General features: G+C 58.1%; 1 protein-coding gene across 5 annotated transcripts in view; it reads right to left on the reverse strand.

The window, feature by feature from the left end:
* NOTCH2 (notch receptor 2) overlaps positions 1-16,937 on the reverse strand; it is an 80,764-nt gene that overhangs the window by 35,541 nt on the left and 28,286 nt on the right. The window contains exons 3-9 of one of the 5 annotated variants that reach the window (XM_075916322.1): positions 16,662-16,921; positions 15,549-15,884; positions 12,436-12,558; positions 3,189-3,422; positions 2,386-2,541; positions 1,707-1,895; positions 212-325 (exon numbers count right to left, since the gene is read on the reverse strand). In XM_075916322.1, the coding sequence (XP_075772437.1) occupies positions 212-325; positions 1,707-1,895; positions 2,386-2,541; positions 3,189-3,422; positions 12,436-12,558; positions 15,549-15,884; positions 16,662-16,921 (1,412 nt within the window). The other 4 variants (XR_012899299.1, XR_012899298.1, XM_075916324.1 and 1 more) reach the window with 4 other exon arrangements.

Consider the following 16,937-nt stretch of genomic DNA (forward strand, 5'->3'; position numbering starts at 1 on the left):
TCCAGTTAAATGCAGTGTTAACGCTGCATTGGTGCAGCTGCTCCTGCAAGGTATTGAGCGAGTGTTCCAGCTAATCACGCCTGCTCTCCTTTAAAGGGATTCTAAGTGGGGCCTGAGCTCTCTGCAGGGACGGCACGTCCCAAATAGGTTTGCACACGCTCCCTTCCACCCGTCTCTTGGGCCGTCTGCGGGCAGAAGCAGGAACACTTACCAGGTGGGCAGACACACTGGAAGCGATTGACTTTATCCAGACATTCCCCGTTGTTCACACAGGGATTACTCTGGCACTCGTTAATCTCCAGCTCACAGTGCACACCTTTAAACCCTGGAAAGGACAAGGGACAGCAGAAAGGCTTAGGAAAGTGCCCAGGGCGTTGGCGGCCCCTTAGTCCGGGATGGAAAATCAAAGCCAGATTTCACAGAAGTAGAGATTCCAGGTTGCACTGACAACTTTTGATGTCCAGAGACCATATTTTAAAGGCAAAATTACAAGTGTTCCAGTGGAGCTCTCAACTGTAACGTTACATTTTCAGACCTGCATGCATGAGCCCCCAGAATCACACTAGAACCAGAGATCGGAATTGAGGTGCACCCTTTTCTTCCACATGCTGAAAAGAGAGTGACAACAATGTTTTTAATGATCTGGGAGATGCTTAACCACATGGACCACAGGCCCCAATCTAAGAACGTAAGGAGAGTCACTGGCATTAAAAGCCAGTCACGTAGGGTATGTCTGCGCTTGCACCCTCTTTCAAGAGAGGGATGCAAATGGAGACATTCGAATATCCTGTGCTTCATTTGCATATTCGCATTATGGCACGAATAAGGTTTATTTTGAAAGAAGGGTTTTCTCTCGAAATAACCGCGTCTTAACAGCGTCTGTTATTTCGAAATAGCACCATAACGCGAATATGCAAATGAAGTGCGGGATATTTAAATCCCGGCTTCATCTGCCATTTCGAATGTCTTCATTTGCATCCCTCTCTGGAAAGAGGGTGCACGTGCAGCCAGACCCTCACGAACAAAAGAAAAGGGAGCTCAGCAGGCAGTCCCTCAAACGCACTCCCACGAGGGCAGACACAATACTGCATGTGGATTTTGGAACGGGTGGAGCAAGGCCTTCTTTTGTTGTTAGACTCACTAAGCCTGGGGTAAATTCACTGTGCGCCTCAGGGTGCCAGCTCGGGGTCTGCTGGAGCCAGGAAGGAATTCCTCCCCTGCACTTGTAGAACACGGCCCAGTCGGCCGAGAGCACGAGGACCCCCTTTCCCTGCAGCGCTGGGTATTGGTCAGTGCTAGGCTAGCCAGGCCACTGGGGTCTTTGGTGTCAAACGCTACAGAGAAGAGATTTCAAACATTAAACCATGTTTCAGTGATGAGATCTCTGGATCGACAGAACAGCTTCAGGCTCCAGGGAACAGCAGCATCTGCAAACCCTCGCCTTGGCCAAGCTCTGGGAATTACCCAAACCCAGATGTTGAGCTGCAAAGGCGGCTAGCGCAGCAACCACCTTGTGCGCTTGTATTTCATGGCCAAGCGAGGCCTTGCTCACTAGCAAAGTGCAGATTCGCTTTCCTTCCTCCTCCCCTCCCACGCCAGCAAGCCACGTCCACTGAGCTCATTCAGCCCAGCGGACACACCCTCCCTCCCACTTCTGAGCCTCTCCGTCTCTGCCGGCAGCCCGTCCCGCTGGGCAGGCACCCTACCTGGCATGCACAGGCACGTGAACCCTCCGATCTTATCCAGGCAAGTGGCGTCATTCTGACAGGGCTCGGAGAGACACTCGTTGATGTCCAGCTCGCAGCGCGGCCCCGTGTAGCCCTTCAGACATTCGCAGTGGAAGGAGCCTTCTGTGTTCACACATTTCCCATCGTGCTCACACGGGTTGCTGCTTGCTGCAACAGACAGACAGTTATGGGTCTCAAGCTGCTCTTCTGGGCATGGCAGTCTGCCCCCTTCTGGGAAATGAGACCAGTACAGAACTCAAGGGCCGCCCCCCGGAGCACCAGGCCGGATTACTGACCCTACTTCGGAAAGGACTGGAGGGGTCTCACATGGACAAGAATTCCGTGTGCGAAGGAAGGAACCGTGGCCTGGGAGGAAAGGCTACAGAATGGCCACACACCTCTACCCACGACACGGAGACGGTGCACTGGGATTCAGCCCCGACTCGTGACACAAACCAAGGTCACTCGCTGACGCGCGAAGGTGGCATCTACACAACGGCTCAGAGGAAACGTTCGCCAGTCACATGACTAGCTCAGGAGTGCTGGGACGGCTCTGGTGCCGTGCAGCGGAGGAGCCCAGCCTTGAGCTGTGGCAGCCCTGCCTCCAGGCAGCTGCTCCGTTGTGTCCCCAGAGACCTCGGTTACCGACGGGCCTCACCCATGGCACATTCATCCACATCGCCCATGCAGTCTGCTCCCTTGTAGCCCTGGGGGCAGGTGCAGATGTAGTGTCCATTCAGGGGGTTGGTATCACACAGCGCTCCCTTCAGGCACGGGTTGCTCACACACGCATCGTCCAAGTGGCACAGGAGACCTACAGAGGCAGGAGAATAAAAGCTGTTCTGTCGGTGGCACCACACATGTAGCGTTGGCCTCCTGTGCTGGGACGCCAGGCCTGGCTCCCATGGCAGCAGAGGTCTCCTGCGAACATTCGCCACGGGACGCTGACACCACCGTGCGACACAACACACCGGGAAGTCGCACTGTTGCGGCTGCAGAGCATCTGTCAGCGCTCCTCGTTGAAAGCGCCAGCTCGGAGCAACTCACCCTCGCTGGCGCGCCCCTAGCATGGCGTGTCTCCCTTAGCTGGGCCCCTGGGAGCACCCACGCTCTCGCTCCCTCACCCCCCACCCTGCCAGGCAAGGCGGCCTGAAAGCAGCCATGCCCCAGGCTCCCACTTGAGCTGCAGGGGTGTGCTACCCCCGAGGCCCAGCAATTCCAGGCGCCCTCTCCCTGGCTCTTGGGCTGCACTGCCTCAGCCACACAGGCCTCCCACCCAGGGGCATGCGGCACCTCCCACGGGACGGGGACACTTTTCCCGTGGCACCCTCTCCGGCTCAGTCCCTCGGGGGCCACAGGACTGCTCGGAGCTTGGCAGCGCCCGCTGGGACTGGACAAAGGCAGATGCTGGCGTCCTGTAGAAATGGCGCCCCCCCAGCGCGGCGCATTCCCCGCCCTTACCGGCCTTCCCTTCCGGGCAGACGCAGGTGAAGGAGGCCACGCGGTCGATGCAGGTCGACCCGGCAGTGCAGGGCGTGTTGGAGCAGTCGTCGATGTTCTTGCTGCAGTCCTCCCCGCTCCAGCCGTTGACACAGACGCAGCTGTGGCCCCCGTTGTGGTTGGTGCAGGTCCCGCCGTTCAGGCAAGCGTTGGGCTGGAGCTGGCACTCATCCACGTCCTCGGTACAGAACTGGCCTGGCGAGCCAAGAGGGACACGTCAGAGGCGGAGGGACGCCTGGACCCGGACGCCTTCCCGCTAACGGAGGGGAGCCAGCAGCCCCGAGCCCGCGGGCGCGTCGCAGGAGCCAGGCTGCGTCGATTGCGGAATGGAAGAGGACTAAGGAAAACCAACTGGCTGAAGGGACCCCTTGGTTTTCATCTCTGCATGGAGACGACCCGCGCATCGGCAGGCGGCAGCCTTGCCTGCAACCAACGCGCCAGGCTAGCCGACAGCGGTGCCCCGTCTGAGCAGCCAGGTCGCAGGCCAGCCCTCCGCGGCCAGGAACACCACGGGCGTCCGTGTTTGCTGCCCCAGTAGAAAGGCCCCCGGTGACGCTGAATTCCCCCGGGCCCCAGCCCTGGGGGAGGCGCCCTGCCGTGGAGGAACACAGCATGGGAGAGGAGGACGCTTTGCAGGTCCCTATCCTTGCAGTATTCGCGTCACAGGCCCAGAGTAGAAAGCAGATGTTGCTAAAACCCTGAGCAGACTCAAAGTATCTCTGCACAGGAAACATTGGGACCAGCTTTTCTAAAGTCCAAACCGGATGCTCCTGGGACTAAAGACGCTGCAGTTCTCCTGCCTCCCGAGGACTCGCTCACACCTGCTCAAAGATCCACTGACGATTTTCTCCTTCAAGTCCACTGGACTGACAAAGAACAGACTCCCAGAACCCTAGAACTGGCAGGGACCTCGAGAGACCGAGTCCAGTCCCGGGCCCTCACGGCAGGACCCAGCACTGTCTAGACCATCCCTGCCAGGGGTCTAACCTGCTCTAAATGCCCCCAGTGATGGAGCTTCCACAGCCTCCCTCAGCAAACTCCCAAGGACATGGCCCCTGGTTAAATGTCTTTGGGAATGTTTCCGAAACTGCAGCGAAAGCACCAAAAGGGCGGATGGATTTTTAATCCGATGGGTCTAGCATCGGTGCAGGTGTGTCACGCCTGTAGTGACACCGTGCGGGGCACAACCGTCAGAACAAAGGTACGTTGCTGACTCTGCTCCGGAGCGAGATTAAACCCAGCAGGAAAGCCTGTGCGGAGAGCACGCACGCTCCACCGCCAAGCGAAGGCAGCCCGGGGACGGACTGGGCATTTCCAGACTACCAGGCCGGACTCGCATTTAACCTGGCTGCCGTAGTGCTCCCTGGGGCAACTGCAGCCCACCAGCGTGCGGACAGGATACTGCTGTCTGCTTCCCCACTGCCACCCGTCCATGCTGCTGCGCCGCAGGGCAGAGCGCTAGCACGCCGTGGCTTTCTGCTCTGACGCGGGCCGCCTCACCCCGATTCGGAGCACCACGAGGCACCTGCCAGTAGGCTGTGCACAGCTGCTCTGCGGCACCAGACACATGCACGGCCCCAGCAGCGGTTCTCAAAGGGTGGGCCAGGACCCCAAGGGGGCGTGACTCCATCGTAAGGGGGTCGGCTGGGCTGGGCTAACGCCCGACCCCACCGCACGGGGCTGAAGCAGCAGCTCCTGAGGTCTCTTCTAGGGATGTAAAGTCCCATGTAATCCGTTAACCAGGCGAATGAGGGCGGGTGGGGGCGTCCAGGCCAGCCTGGGCCCACCACACTGTTGGGTGGCAGGGCTCAGATTAAAGGTCTTCTGCCTGGTTCTGAAGTCCTTGGACTTTGGCCCCTTGCCTGGGGTGGAGGGGCTCGGGTGTGCTCAGGCTTCGGGCCTCCCCCTTGGGGGTCGGGCAGTGGGTTTGTTCTCAGAACGGGCTCCTGGTGCAATGAAATTTGAGAATCCCTGCTCTAGAGTATAAACCCGTGTTTCTTGCCCTCCTATGTAACACATTCCCCTCCCCCCCCCCCCGCCAATTCCCTTTCCCTCCTGCACCCACTTAGAATTACAGAGAAGTAGGGCTGCAAGAGGCCTCTGGAGGCCATCGCGTCCAACCCACCGACAACCGGCATGTGGACAAGGGCAGTAAGCACCCAACTAACTCACCCCAGCCAGGGCCTTAAACACCTCCAAGGACGGAGACCCCACGCCTTCCAGGGACCCAGCCCAGGGCTTCCCCGCCCTCCTCGGGAAATCACTCTTCCTGATATCCAGCGTAGACCTCCCCCACTGCAACTGGAGCCCACTGCTCCTCGCTCTGCCCCCTGCCCCCACTGCAACTGGAGCCCACTGCTCCTCGCTCTGCCACCTGCCCCCACTGCGAACAGCCTCTTGCCAGCCTCTTTGGAACCTCCCTCCAGGAAGTTGCAGGCTGCTCTCAAATCCCCCCTCACTCTGCTCTTCTGCAGACTGAACAGACCCAAATCCCTCAGCTCCAGCCCCCGAATCATTGTGATTACCCTCCGCTGGACCCTCTCCAGTGCGTCCACAGCCTTTGTGTAGTGGGGGCCCAGAACTGGACACAATACTCCAGATGTGGACTGACTAGTGCCGAATAAAGGGGAATAATCACTTCTCTGGATCTGCTGGCCATGCTCCTCCTAATGCCCCTAATATGCCATTGGCCTTCTTGGCTACAAGGGCGCCCTGTTCACTCCAGCTTTGCATCCACTGGAACCCCCAGGGCCTTTTCTGCAGAACTGCTGCTTAGCCAGTGGGTCCCCAGCCTGTAACAATGCTTGGGGATTCTTCCGTCCCACGGGCAGGACTCTGCACTTGTCCTTGTTGAACCTCATCAGATTTCTTGTGGCCCAATCCCTCAATGTGTCCAGGTCCCTCTGGACCCTCTCCCTGCCCTCCACTGAATCTACCTCTCCCCACAATTTAGCGTCATCCGCAAACCTGCAGCGGGTGAATCCATCCCCGCCTCCAGGTCAGCAATCAAGATGCTGAAGAAACCTAGCCCCAGGACTGACCCCGGGCACCCTGCTTGTTACCAGCTACCAACTGGACATGGAGCTGCTGGTCACTAGCTGCTGAGCCCGAGGATCTAGACAGAATCCTCCCCCTCACAGTGACTTAGAAAGGCTCCTAAGCACAATGTTTATGGAGGATCTGCCAGCTGGGTAAAGCAGGAGGCAACCCAAGACAGCCTGTATCTACTGCCCAATGTAAAACCGGAGCCGGACTTACGAGGAGATCAGATTTCACTTGGGTCGCTAAGCCCTGGTGGACAAGGCAATTCCATGACTGCTCCCGGAGGCAGACACTGGCCCCAAGGGACGGTCAGAGGGGATCTGAAGCCTTCTGACAAACTGTTGGGCTCCAGTGAGTCAGTCACACCCACCCGCCAACTACTGCCCCAAGCCAGTCCCACGAGTGAGACATCGCGCACACAGACCCCACGGGGGTGGGGCACCAGTAGAGATGAGACACATGAGTGAGGGGAGTCACTGGTGGCATGGGATGAAGGGGTGAGCTGACAGGTGTGGTGGGATGGGATGGTGATGAGAAGTGGTGGAAAGGAGATACTTCACCACATTAAACCACTCTTCATCTTGGCCATCCCCTCTCTTCACCTCCTCTAGAAAACACAGTACTTTGGGGAAAGACCTAGCAAGTGGAGAAATCTGGAAGACAAAATAGAACAGTTACCGCTCAGAGCCACAGAAGTGCGCCGCGTTCTCCTGCCAATACAGCAACGCCATTAGCAGCTACAGTCACGACTCTCCTCCCTCCAGGGTCTGCTCTTAGCTTGAAGGGATACGCTGGTATCGCTTCTCAGCAAGCAGCCCCGGACCAGTTCCCCGAACAGACGGCATTATACTTAGGGGCCTCCCAAATTCATGGTCCATTTGGGTCAACGTCATGGTCATAGAATTGTAAAAACGATACATTTAGGGTTTCAGCGACTGAAATCTGCCGTGTGGCTGTGCTGTACCTGTAAGGGTCTGGTCCGGTGTGAGGGTCACGAGGTTACTGTAGGGGCACTGCGGCCCACAGCTGGGAGCGGTGGCTGCTGGTGGGGAGCCCAGCTCTGAAGGCAGCGCCCCAGCAGCAGCACAGAAGGGAGGATGACCTGGCCTGGTGTTGCAACCCTTGTTTCTGCACTGCCTGGACACTGGTCACAGCTGCCACACTCTGACAGCAGCAGCACTGAGCAAGGGTGACATGGGCATGGTCGTGCCACCCTTACATCTGCATTGCTGCCAGCAGGGCGCTGCCTTCGGAGCTGGGCACCTGGCCAACATTCCAGCCACTGCTCTCCAGCTGCCCGGCTCCGAAGGCAGTGCAGCCCTACGGAACCCTCCTAAAATAACCTTGGGATCTCCTGCAACCCCCTTCTGGGCCAGGACCCCCAACTGGAGAAAGTCTGGTCTCCCCATGAAATCTGGCCAGCACACACAGGGCCAGGCTTCACATTCCACAGTCCAGGATGCGTTTTGCATGGCTGTGAATTTGTAGGGCCCCTATTATACCAACGAAGCATTTCTGCAAACGTAACAGCCCATGCAGAGTTTCTGCACAGCGACATCCGAGGGGGAGGGGAGGAGAATGAGGAGTCACACCCTGGATCAACACGGCTATGCCAGCCAAACCTAGCAGTGTGGACCAGGCCTCGGCAGGAGACAGCGGCCCAAGATGAGGTCAGCAGGAGTTAGAGCAACGGTGCTAGCTGTTAACGGCCCAGGCTCAGCATCAGGCAGCCCAGCCCCCTTTCTGCTGCAGACAGGCTCATGCAAATGTCTTTCAGCGCCACTCAAGCCCCTCGAGACTGTTGGCGCGCCCAAAGCCGGAAGGTCTCGCACACGGGGGACAAGAAGCAGGAGTGCTGGACCGGCAGGTGTCCTTCGACCAGAGACCCCTGAACACATCCAAGCTGTGCTCAGACTCTCAGACTTTAAGGTCAGAAGGGACCGTTATGATCATCTAGTCTGACCCCCCGCACAGTGCTGCTTCCCAGAAGCCCACCTCCCACTCCAGGCTCGTTACTGGCAATGAGCAAGCAGTGCCGAGTGAAACGGAGGGTCTGGCCGACATTTCATAACCATCTCAGTGCAATCGCAGCTAGCGCAGGAGCCTAAACCCTCCAACGGGAATCTGCCCTGGCACAGGGGGTGGAGCTGGATGCAAATGGCAGGCTCCAGGACTCGCTGCGGGGGGCGCTGTGCCAGTGTGGGCAGGGGATAGAAGAGAGAAACGGGATCGTTATCCGACCTTCCCCCCGGGCTCCCTACCCCCAAGGAGATGTGCTGGTCCCGGGGGCAGCAGCAGTTCTCCCTGGCATCCCCCTCCGGCATCAGGAAGGAGTCTCTCTCCTTTGGCAGCTCTTCCAAGCGAGCTGCTGGGCAGGACGTTTATACTTCCACGCGGGGCATGAGCCTCCTGATCTGCCCAGCAGGCGGCTTGCGGCTCCCTCTGGGTCTGCCTCTGAGGGAGGCCAGGCCGCCGGGCTAGAGACCTAGCGATGGCTTGGGGAGCGTCACCACGGGCCGCCCGGGCAGGGCTGCCAACGACAGATGCATCGGGGGCTGCCTGCAGCGCCAGGGAGGCCAGAGCTGAGCTGCTGGGAAGTGAGAGCAGCGGATCCCTCCTGACAGCAAGCGTCTCTGCCCACACTGCACAAGGGAAGCAGGACCGAGTCCAGGGGGAGAGGGACAACCAGGCGCCTTCACCAGCCAAGTGAGAGGTCTCCTGCGACAGCTTTCCTGCAGGGCGGGAAGACTCGGCTGAAAGCCCCAGACAGCCTCTCCGAAATGCCTGCCACGTGAAGCAGGCCAGGGCAGAGCGTGGAGCCTGCGGACAGCCCCTTGGCAAGCCGGTGCTGGACGTTCACCGCGCTGCTCTCGGCAGGGGCAGCACCACGCGGCACGGACAGACCGAGAGCCTGGAAAGTGGGATCAGCTGGACGCTGTGTGAGAACCGCTCTGCCGGGGGGGGCGGGAGAAGGCCACGGCGAAGGCTTCGCCCTTAGGTCCTCCAAGCAGCTCATGTAACACCTGAGAGGCCACGCGGAGGAGCGGGCTTGTGTGCCCAGGCATAAATGGTGACCCCACTTTGGTCCAAAACAAAAAGCTGTAAGTGGAGCAGCACGGCATCGGTTCAAGATCACCCAAAGCCGGGCCTGGCTTGACAGGCTCAGAGACGACCAGCGGTCTGAGCTGCCACTTTTCAAAGATGCTCCAAGAAACAGTGCTTGCTTGCTAGCCCGGAGCAAAGCCCGGACCAGCCATAAGCAGCTGCCAAAGCGGTGGCACAAGAGAGGCTCCGTGCCTCTCCAAAACGCTCACGCAAGGCACGAAAAGATCAGATTCCGCAGCTCCACCCAACCACAGAAACCCTGCAGGGCTGATGGCAACACGGTGCCTTGCACTTACCCAACACTGTCACCGAGATCTGAGGAAGAACGTAACGCCCAGGATGCCTCAGGGGACTAGCAACAGTCGCCTCCCCTCTAGCTGTGTATGCGATAGCTCCACTGGATTTGCTGCTGCAGCAGCCACGTGAAATAAAAGATGACCCCAGAATATTGGCAACATGTCACATGACCACGCAAAGATTCAAGACAGCAAGATACAGCCCGGTGAGAAAATTGTGCTAGATCACTTAGACAAATCTCTAAAAGCAGCAACAATGTCTTTTGTCTGCAGTGCCCAGTGCATGTTGGACATAACGCACAACACCGAGCTCATTTAACTGGGCATGGGAGAATGACGTGGATATAAAGAGTAAAGGTTCCTGTTACTTGACGTGTGGTTTCCCACAGTCAGGGAGATGCCAGGTAAAGACATGTTCCCAAACACAAGCTTTTGTGAAAGTGAAGTTAAGGAGGCAGGGACGTGTCAGTGAACTAGCGCACATGGCTGCGAATGAACACTAGACACGCAGCAGTTCAGAGTCAAGGCTAGCCTGAAAGAAATCCAGACAGCTGAAGGAGTGGACATTCAATGGTAAAGCCACTCACAGCTGTAACCCGCCTGTGGGCCAGCCTGCCACAGTGCACCGCAAGCATGCTCAGCCTGTGCCGGCGCACGCTAGGCTGGGGAGTCCTGTACACATGCTGCTCCGGGACCAGCCCGCAGCGGGAGTGCTGCCGGTCCACCAGCGGGGCACATGGCTGCAGCCGTCCTGCGAGGCCGAGAACTCATCGGCATATGCCCCGGGCCCACCTAGAGAACTGAGCCGCCAGCCGAGAGCGGCAGCAGTGGAAGTGCTGAGGGGAGGTGAAAGTGAAACTGCTTGTTACCCAGCAAGCAGCCTGAGCCACTTCAACCCTGAGCGCTCGCGGCGCCTAAAAGCCAGGCTCCTGCAGGAGCGGACGCGCCCGCCGCCTTCGCCTTCCCTGCAGACGGAGGGAGCTCCGGGAGCCGCGTAGCCTGGCTCTAGAGCCCGGGGGCAGGGAAGTGGCAAGTCTCCCTTTCCCCTGGCTCTTGCAGGGGAGCCTTGTCGCTGCACATGCAGGACCCTCCTGCGGACCTCAGGGTGGGCACAGGAGGCGGCTCCCCCTGGGAAATGCTTCTGCCCTTTGAAGGCCTGTGAAAAGCTCCGGAGCCTTGCCACACGCAGCCCAGGAGGGCAAGTCCCGCTTTGCCTTTGGAAGCCTTGAGAATTTAACCACAGCCCCAGCGGGCTCATGGCCCTCCCCACCCCCTCCCCGTGGACGGGCTACTCGGCAGCCCCTGCCAACGACCCGTATGCGTAGCTAGGCGCGTGATGCTCCAATAAGGCAGAGTGGCCTCCTCGGGGTCACGAGAGGGGTCCAAAGGGTACCCAGTAACCTAAGGCTCCACAGCGTGGAGTACCCAAGACAGCTCCACAGGTTCCCTGGGGTTCTCACACCCGGTGCCTCCTTCGCGCCGTGGAGGCACCTGCTCCCTCCAGCGCCACGCCCTGCAGGTCCTTTCCACAGCTCCGGCGTGCATGCAAGCAGAGCTGGGGGCGGGGAGAAGCAGCCGCTCTTTCCCTCGCCCCTTCCCCGAGCTCGGACACAGAGAAAGGCCCACGCCAAGCGGTCAGACACCCTGTTTGCTGGTGTGTTTTCCCTTCAAAACTAACTGCCTGACCCAGTTCAATCCTGGGGGAAGTGACTTTCCCGACACGCTTCCTCTATGGCGTGTCTGCAATGAGGCTGATTAACTCTACCAGGAAAAAGGCTGGAAAGATGCTATGGAACCTTCAGTCTTCAGCAGCCAAATTCCCTACCCGACGCCCGTCTGAGCTGCGGAGCCACGATGGCCTCCACTAGCGCCCCGTCTCAGCACAGGCCAGGCCAGCTCATTCACGCGCCGTTTGCCCACTGCACTTGCCATTTGCAGGACAGATTCTGCACTGGCTCCCGGTGGCATCTACTAGCTTTGTGGCTAGTTTCTTTGCTTGTGGATTCTGAAGCAGGTGCAAAACGACGTTCAGCTGCAAACGAAGCGAGGGCGTGGCTGTGCCATGCCGCAATCATGCTGGCGCGCTTACTTGGTTCTGCTCTGGGGGAGGGCCGGCGCCATCTCGCGGTTCAACAAGAGCGTGCCCCCGCGGCGTGTCCCCTCCGTGGCGTACGTTATTTCCCTGGGCTCCGTGGCAGTTACGCAGCTGCGCGATGCGTGCCACAGCTGTAAGGGAGCAGCCTGTGCAGGAGTCTCACGGCACAGTCCGCGGGAGGACGGCATGTTTTAACGTACGTAATGCTTGGGAGAGTCTGCCTGGCTGCGAGGCCCGGAGGGAAAAGCACGGCAGGAGCAGTGTGCGATTCCTACTCTGGCCCTGCGGCGGAGCTGCGTTCGGCGGTGTCTGCACAAGCAGCGAGTCGCCTGCGGCACCCAGAGCTGTGCTGAGGCATCAGCCTTCTGCTGAAGCGGTTGGAAGCACAAAGCCCTGTGCCCAACACTTCTGTTCGTCTGTAAGGGGCCACAGGCCGCCTCTTCATCTAGTCCCCTCCCCCCACGCCCTGTGGGGACCACCACCAGAGGTTACGTGGGAATTTCTCCTCCGTGGCAGTGAGGGCTTGGATGTGCTCCCCGTCCACTAAGAGTGTCGCCAACACTCGCCCTCACAGCTACTGCACGGCTAATGCCAGGCCCCCGGCGCCAGCCTGAAACGGGGGAGCCCTGTGAGCCCTGAGACCTGCAGCGACAGCGTCCCCAGGACCTACCTGTCCACTGTGGGAGGCAGTGGCAGTTGTAGGTGTTGACGCCGTCCACGCACACCCCGCCATTCTGGCAACTGTGTCGGGGGCAGTCGTCGATATTCTGCTCACAGGTGTTTCCTGCAAAGCCTGGCCAAGGGAGAGAGACACAAGCCTGAAATGACGTTCGGGGTCCAGCAAAGAGGGTTGCTGGGCCGTGGGGAGAGACTCAACCTGCTTGTCCAGTTGCACAGCAAAGACTTGTCAGTAACCATGTCCTGCCCTGAAAGGGCCAGACCAAGCAACCAGAACACATCCCAGTCATCTTGCTCTGGTCTCTCCAGAGTCTCCCCGGTGTCCCGAGGGACCAGCTGGGAGTGCTTCTCGCACAAGCACAACTCCACTCCCACTGATCACTATGCTTGTACGTTGCCCTTTACCTGGCCTATGCACTGTAGGTCCTCTGAGCAGACTGTGTCCTCCTGCTGTCTGTACAGCATCTAGTAAAACAGAGCTCCTTGGCTGATCCCTAGGCACCACCGCAACAAGTAGCACCCCTCGTTCGGACTGCCAAAGGCAATGCTGCAAGAGACTTCTGGGCTTCAGTTTCCCCATAGGAAAATGCCGATCTCCGCATTGGCCTGCCTTGCAGAGGGCTTGTGAGGTCTAAGTAAGCGACACTGGCAGAACACCACGAAGGCCAGGCAGTGGAAGAGGAAAGAGAACAATTTACCCATTATTGTTTCCTGCCCTTCATCCATCTGCCAATGCCACCGACGCTGGGCCACAGCCTTTAGGGAAGTGGTGTGTCAGTTAGATCAATGCAACAGCTCTGCAGGAAGCAGAAGTCCTGTGTGCACTTTATACGCTTGTGCTCACTTGAAACAGGCTTTACAAGCCGTATGCTGCACTGAAACACCCCGAAAGGGCGCGTCTCTACAAGGGCTGCCTTGAGCAAGGATATACTCCAAACGTACATGGAAATGGCGTAGAAGAGAAGCGAGCAGCTCGACCAGCAAGCTCAGTCAAAAGTCTCATGCATCTTACCAAGGGGGGATTTGAAGCATCAAGGGCCACACCATTTTGGAGTTACAGTTTCACAAATGCAAGTAGTTATGTTTTCTGGTCACTTCTGATCTCCCAAATGCCCTAATCCAATTTGCTTTATTCCTGTCCTTCTAAAATACAGTTGAAACTTTGGGGCGTGATAGTTATGCCTATTGCAGGTCGCGTACAGTCTGCAGCACTGTGGCGGGATTGACAGTGGAGTTCACCTCTTGCTGCAGGCTGTCCTAGAGCCGCTCAGCTTTCTGCGTTAGATCTCACTGTGTAAAGCAGCACAGGGATGCCTGCCTGAGATGACCAGGGGGCGACCTGCCCCCATTCATGTCAGTGGGGGCCCCAGGGACCGGCTCTGCGTTGCGAGGATGTAGCAGTTTGGGCCACAGTTGTATGATATGACACTAAAAGCTAGTGGACACGTGACGTTGTTTCCTCTTTCCACAAGGTATTCCAGTTCTCACACACTCTGCTCCGGTCTGACAGATTCTTCCTGGACAAGCTCTCAGAATTCCCTCGGGTTCTTATCTAAGTAAACGGGCAATTATTGTGATGGATAACAATGACTAATCACTTTCCCAGCCACCAACTTCCTTTATTGACTTGTTTAACATTCGGTTGCCAAGTCAACTCCTTATTTGTCAGATATTTACAGCTGTACAACTCATTCTCACCACATTTCAAAGGGAGTTTAAAATGCTGCAAGTTAAACATCTCCCTCGTAAGTGTCATTTTCTAAAGCTGATTGAGCTGAGAAACTTCCCATCTGTTTGGCGTCAGGGCCTGCCCACACAGGGCCTGTACCCATTTGCCTAAACCTGGAGAAAGGGAGTGCATCCGGCCCAAGCGCCAGCGCGGATGGAATGGTGCCCGCAGAAGGAGGCTGGCGCTGGCATAGCTTTGGGGAACTTTGCCTCTAGAACTGTGGAATTTCCCCTCATTTCTGCGATGTGACTGAGCTTAGTGCAACATCTGGATGACAAACACACACGAACGAGCTGGAAAGCTGCAAGTATCCCTGCCAGCGACACTGGGCAGTCAGAGGAGCCTTCTCCTGGGCAGTGCTCCTACCCACCAACCTTCTTTCCCTTGGTTCTGGTTTTGAACCGGGAAGCTTGGGAAGCCCTTTGCAGCAGCCCGGCCACCGCGCCGGGACTGGCTCAGGCCCACCAAGAGAGAGTCTCAAGGCCGCTTGCGCAACGAGTCCCAGTCACGGCAGATGGGAGCGATGCTGTGGGAGCTCTGGCTTCATTTAAGATCCAGATGGCTCTGCTCTGGCATCCTCAGGGCCCGACTGGTCCTGAGGGAGGGGATCTGCGGGAGGTCCCCTGTCATTGGCCTCCCAGCCCTCCCTACGGCCAGGGGGCTCCTGACGAGTTGCTGTCCCCCGCCCACACTGCCAGACCTCCCTCTCCCTGAGCTCCGTGGCCCAGCAATGCCGGATATGGCGGAGCAGGGCGCCCTAGTGCGGGGAGCTCCGACACACAGCCTGCAAGGAAAGGTGCATGGTGCCCCCGGCCCCTCTTGCATCCCGCAGGAAAGGTCACGTCACGCATGGGAGCTGTCTCCCTGGCTCTGAAGTTGCTGTTCTCCTTCCCCCGCTCCAGCACTCCAGGCATGACAAACCCTCTGGCACCTCGGGGGTCAAAGCTCCAGGCCAAGGAACTCAAGCGCCGCTAAGGAGGCAGCAGAGCCTGCGAGCCATAACCCACGTCTCCCTTTTACAAAAGAGGGGAATTCAAGGCAGCAAGTTCACGTGAGACCGGGAAATCAAGAGATCTGAGAAGTGGGTGAATTTGAGCCATGTGTTTACCCATCTAGTTAGCCTTTTCCCTGGGCCCGGAACCCACCCTTCCTCTCCTGGCATCCCTAACCCCTTCTCTCTCCCTGTCGCTAGGACACTGCTCCCCTTTCACACGCCCACCACAGCTAAGCCTCCATCTCCCTTCTAGCCCACACTTTTGCTCTTCTTCGCCTGGGCCTGCACCGCTCCAGTACTGTGGGGGCCGTACATCAGCCAACCCCACCTGGCCGATCTCCCACTGCATGCCAGCAGACCGGGGAAAGCACTCAAGCCTCACCTGGCAGACAGTTGCACTCGTAGGTGAAGTCACTGGTTTGATGGCACGTCCCTCCGTTCAGACACGGCGAAGGTGAACACGGCACGTACGTGCTCTCACAGCGGGGTCCCGTGAAGCCTGGCTTGCACTGGCACTGGTAGGACCCGGGCAAATTGTGGCAGGTTCCACCGTGCTGGCATTGTCCTGGGGTGGCACATTCATTCACGTCACTCTCGCACTTGGGGCCAGTGTAGCCTGCTGGGCAGGTGCAGGAGAACCCACTTGCAGACGTCACGCATGTGCTCCCGTTGGCACACGGCTGCGACACACAGGCATCGAGCCACTGGCAGTCCTTTCCTGGGGAACACGGCACCTCAGTCAGACACTGTTTGCATCCAGCCCTCCCCTCCCGCAGCCGAGACTCCCTGCTGTACACGCCAAGGGACCTGACACACCAACCCTGCCCACGGCAACCCCCCATCGGACTCAGGTCTAATCTGGGTGGGTGGGACTGCAAGACAGAGCGAGTCTGTGAGTTACGAGAGACAAGCCCGGAGCTGGCCACCTGCTGCTGCACCGCTCAGATACGGCCGCTCTCCCACTCCCTTCCCGCCGAAAAGCGGGTTCTGGATTTCTGCTTGACACAGCATTAAGCTGCCCTACGGACGCGGCTGCTGGCCAGAGCTGCCCCGGGAGATGTTCTAGGGCTTGCCCGCACGGGGCAGTGACTCTGCATTAAGACGGAGCAGAACTGTCAAGTGCAGCAGCTGTTCTGCGTCACCCCCAGCGCAGACGCTCTCCTCCAGTATGGCTGGGGTCGGGGTCCCACTAGACAAGGCCTACGAGAATAAATACATTTGGGATTTAAGTGTTTCCTGGAGGATGAGGGGCCAAAAATGTGGCTTTTTAAAAAAAATAAATTCTCGTGCTCTAGAGGAGATACAGCGTGAAGGGCTTTATTCAAAAAAGCTGAAGCTATTAGTTCAATAGCAGATTAGAGCAACCTCCCCCGAGGTCTCTTCCAGCCCTAATCGTCTACGATGCTCTAACACTAATGCATTTTAGGACGGTACATCCCTCCTAAAAGTACTTGAAATGGGGGAGGAGGCTAAGGACACGATTACAAAGTCCCACCTGTGTAGCCTGGTGGACAGACACACTCGTATGTGTCCTGGAGAAGCAGCTGGCAGGTCCCTCCATTTAAGCAGGGGCGAGACACCAGGCAGATGTGTGATTCGGAGAATCTGCAGTCCTCGCCCGCGAACCCTACTGCACATCTACACCTGGCTTTGCCTATCACCGAGGAGCTCTCGCAGGTCCCTCCATTCTGACAGGTATAGCTCTCACAAGGGTTCCGGTACTGACAGTAGTCTCCAAGAAAACCCTCTGGACACCTGCAAGAGAATGACA

Source organism: Pelodiscus sinensis, unplaced genomic scaffold (genome assembly GCF_049634645.1).
Source record: "Pelodiscus sinensis isolate JC-2024 unplaced genomic scaffold, ASM4963464v1 ctg121, whole genome shotgun sequence".
NCBI classification, from domain to species: domain Eukaryota; kingdom Metazoa; phylum Chordata; order Testudines; family Trionychidae; genus Pelodiscus; species Pelodiscus sinensis.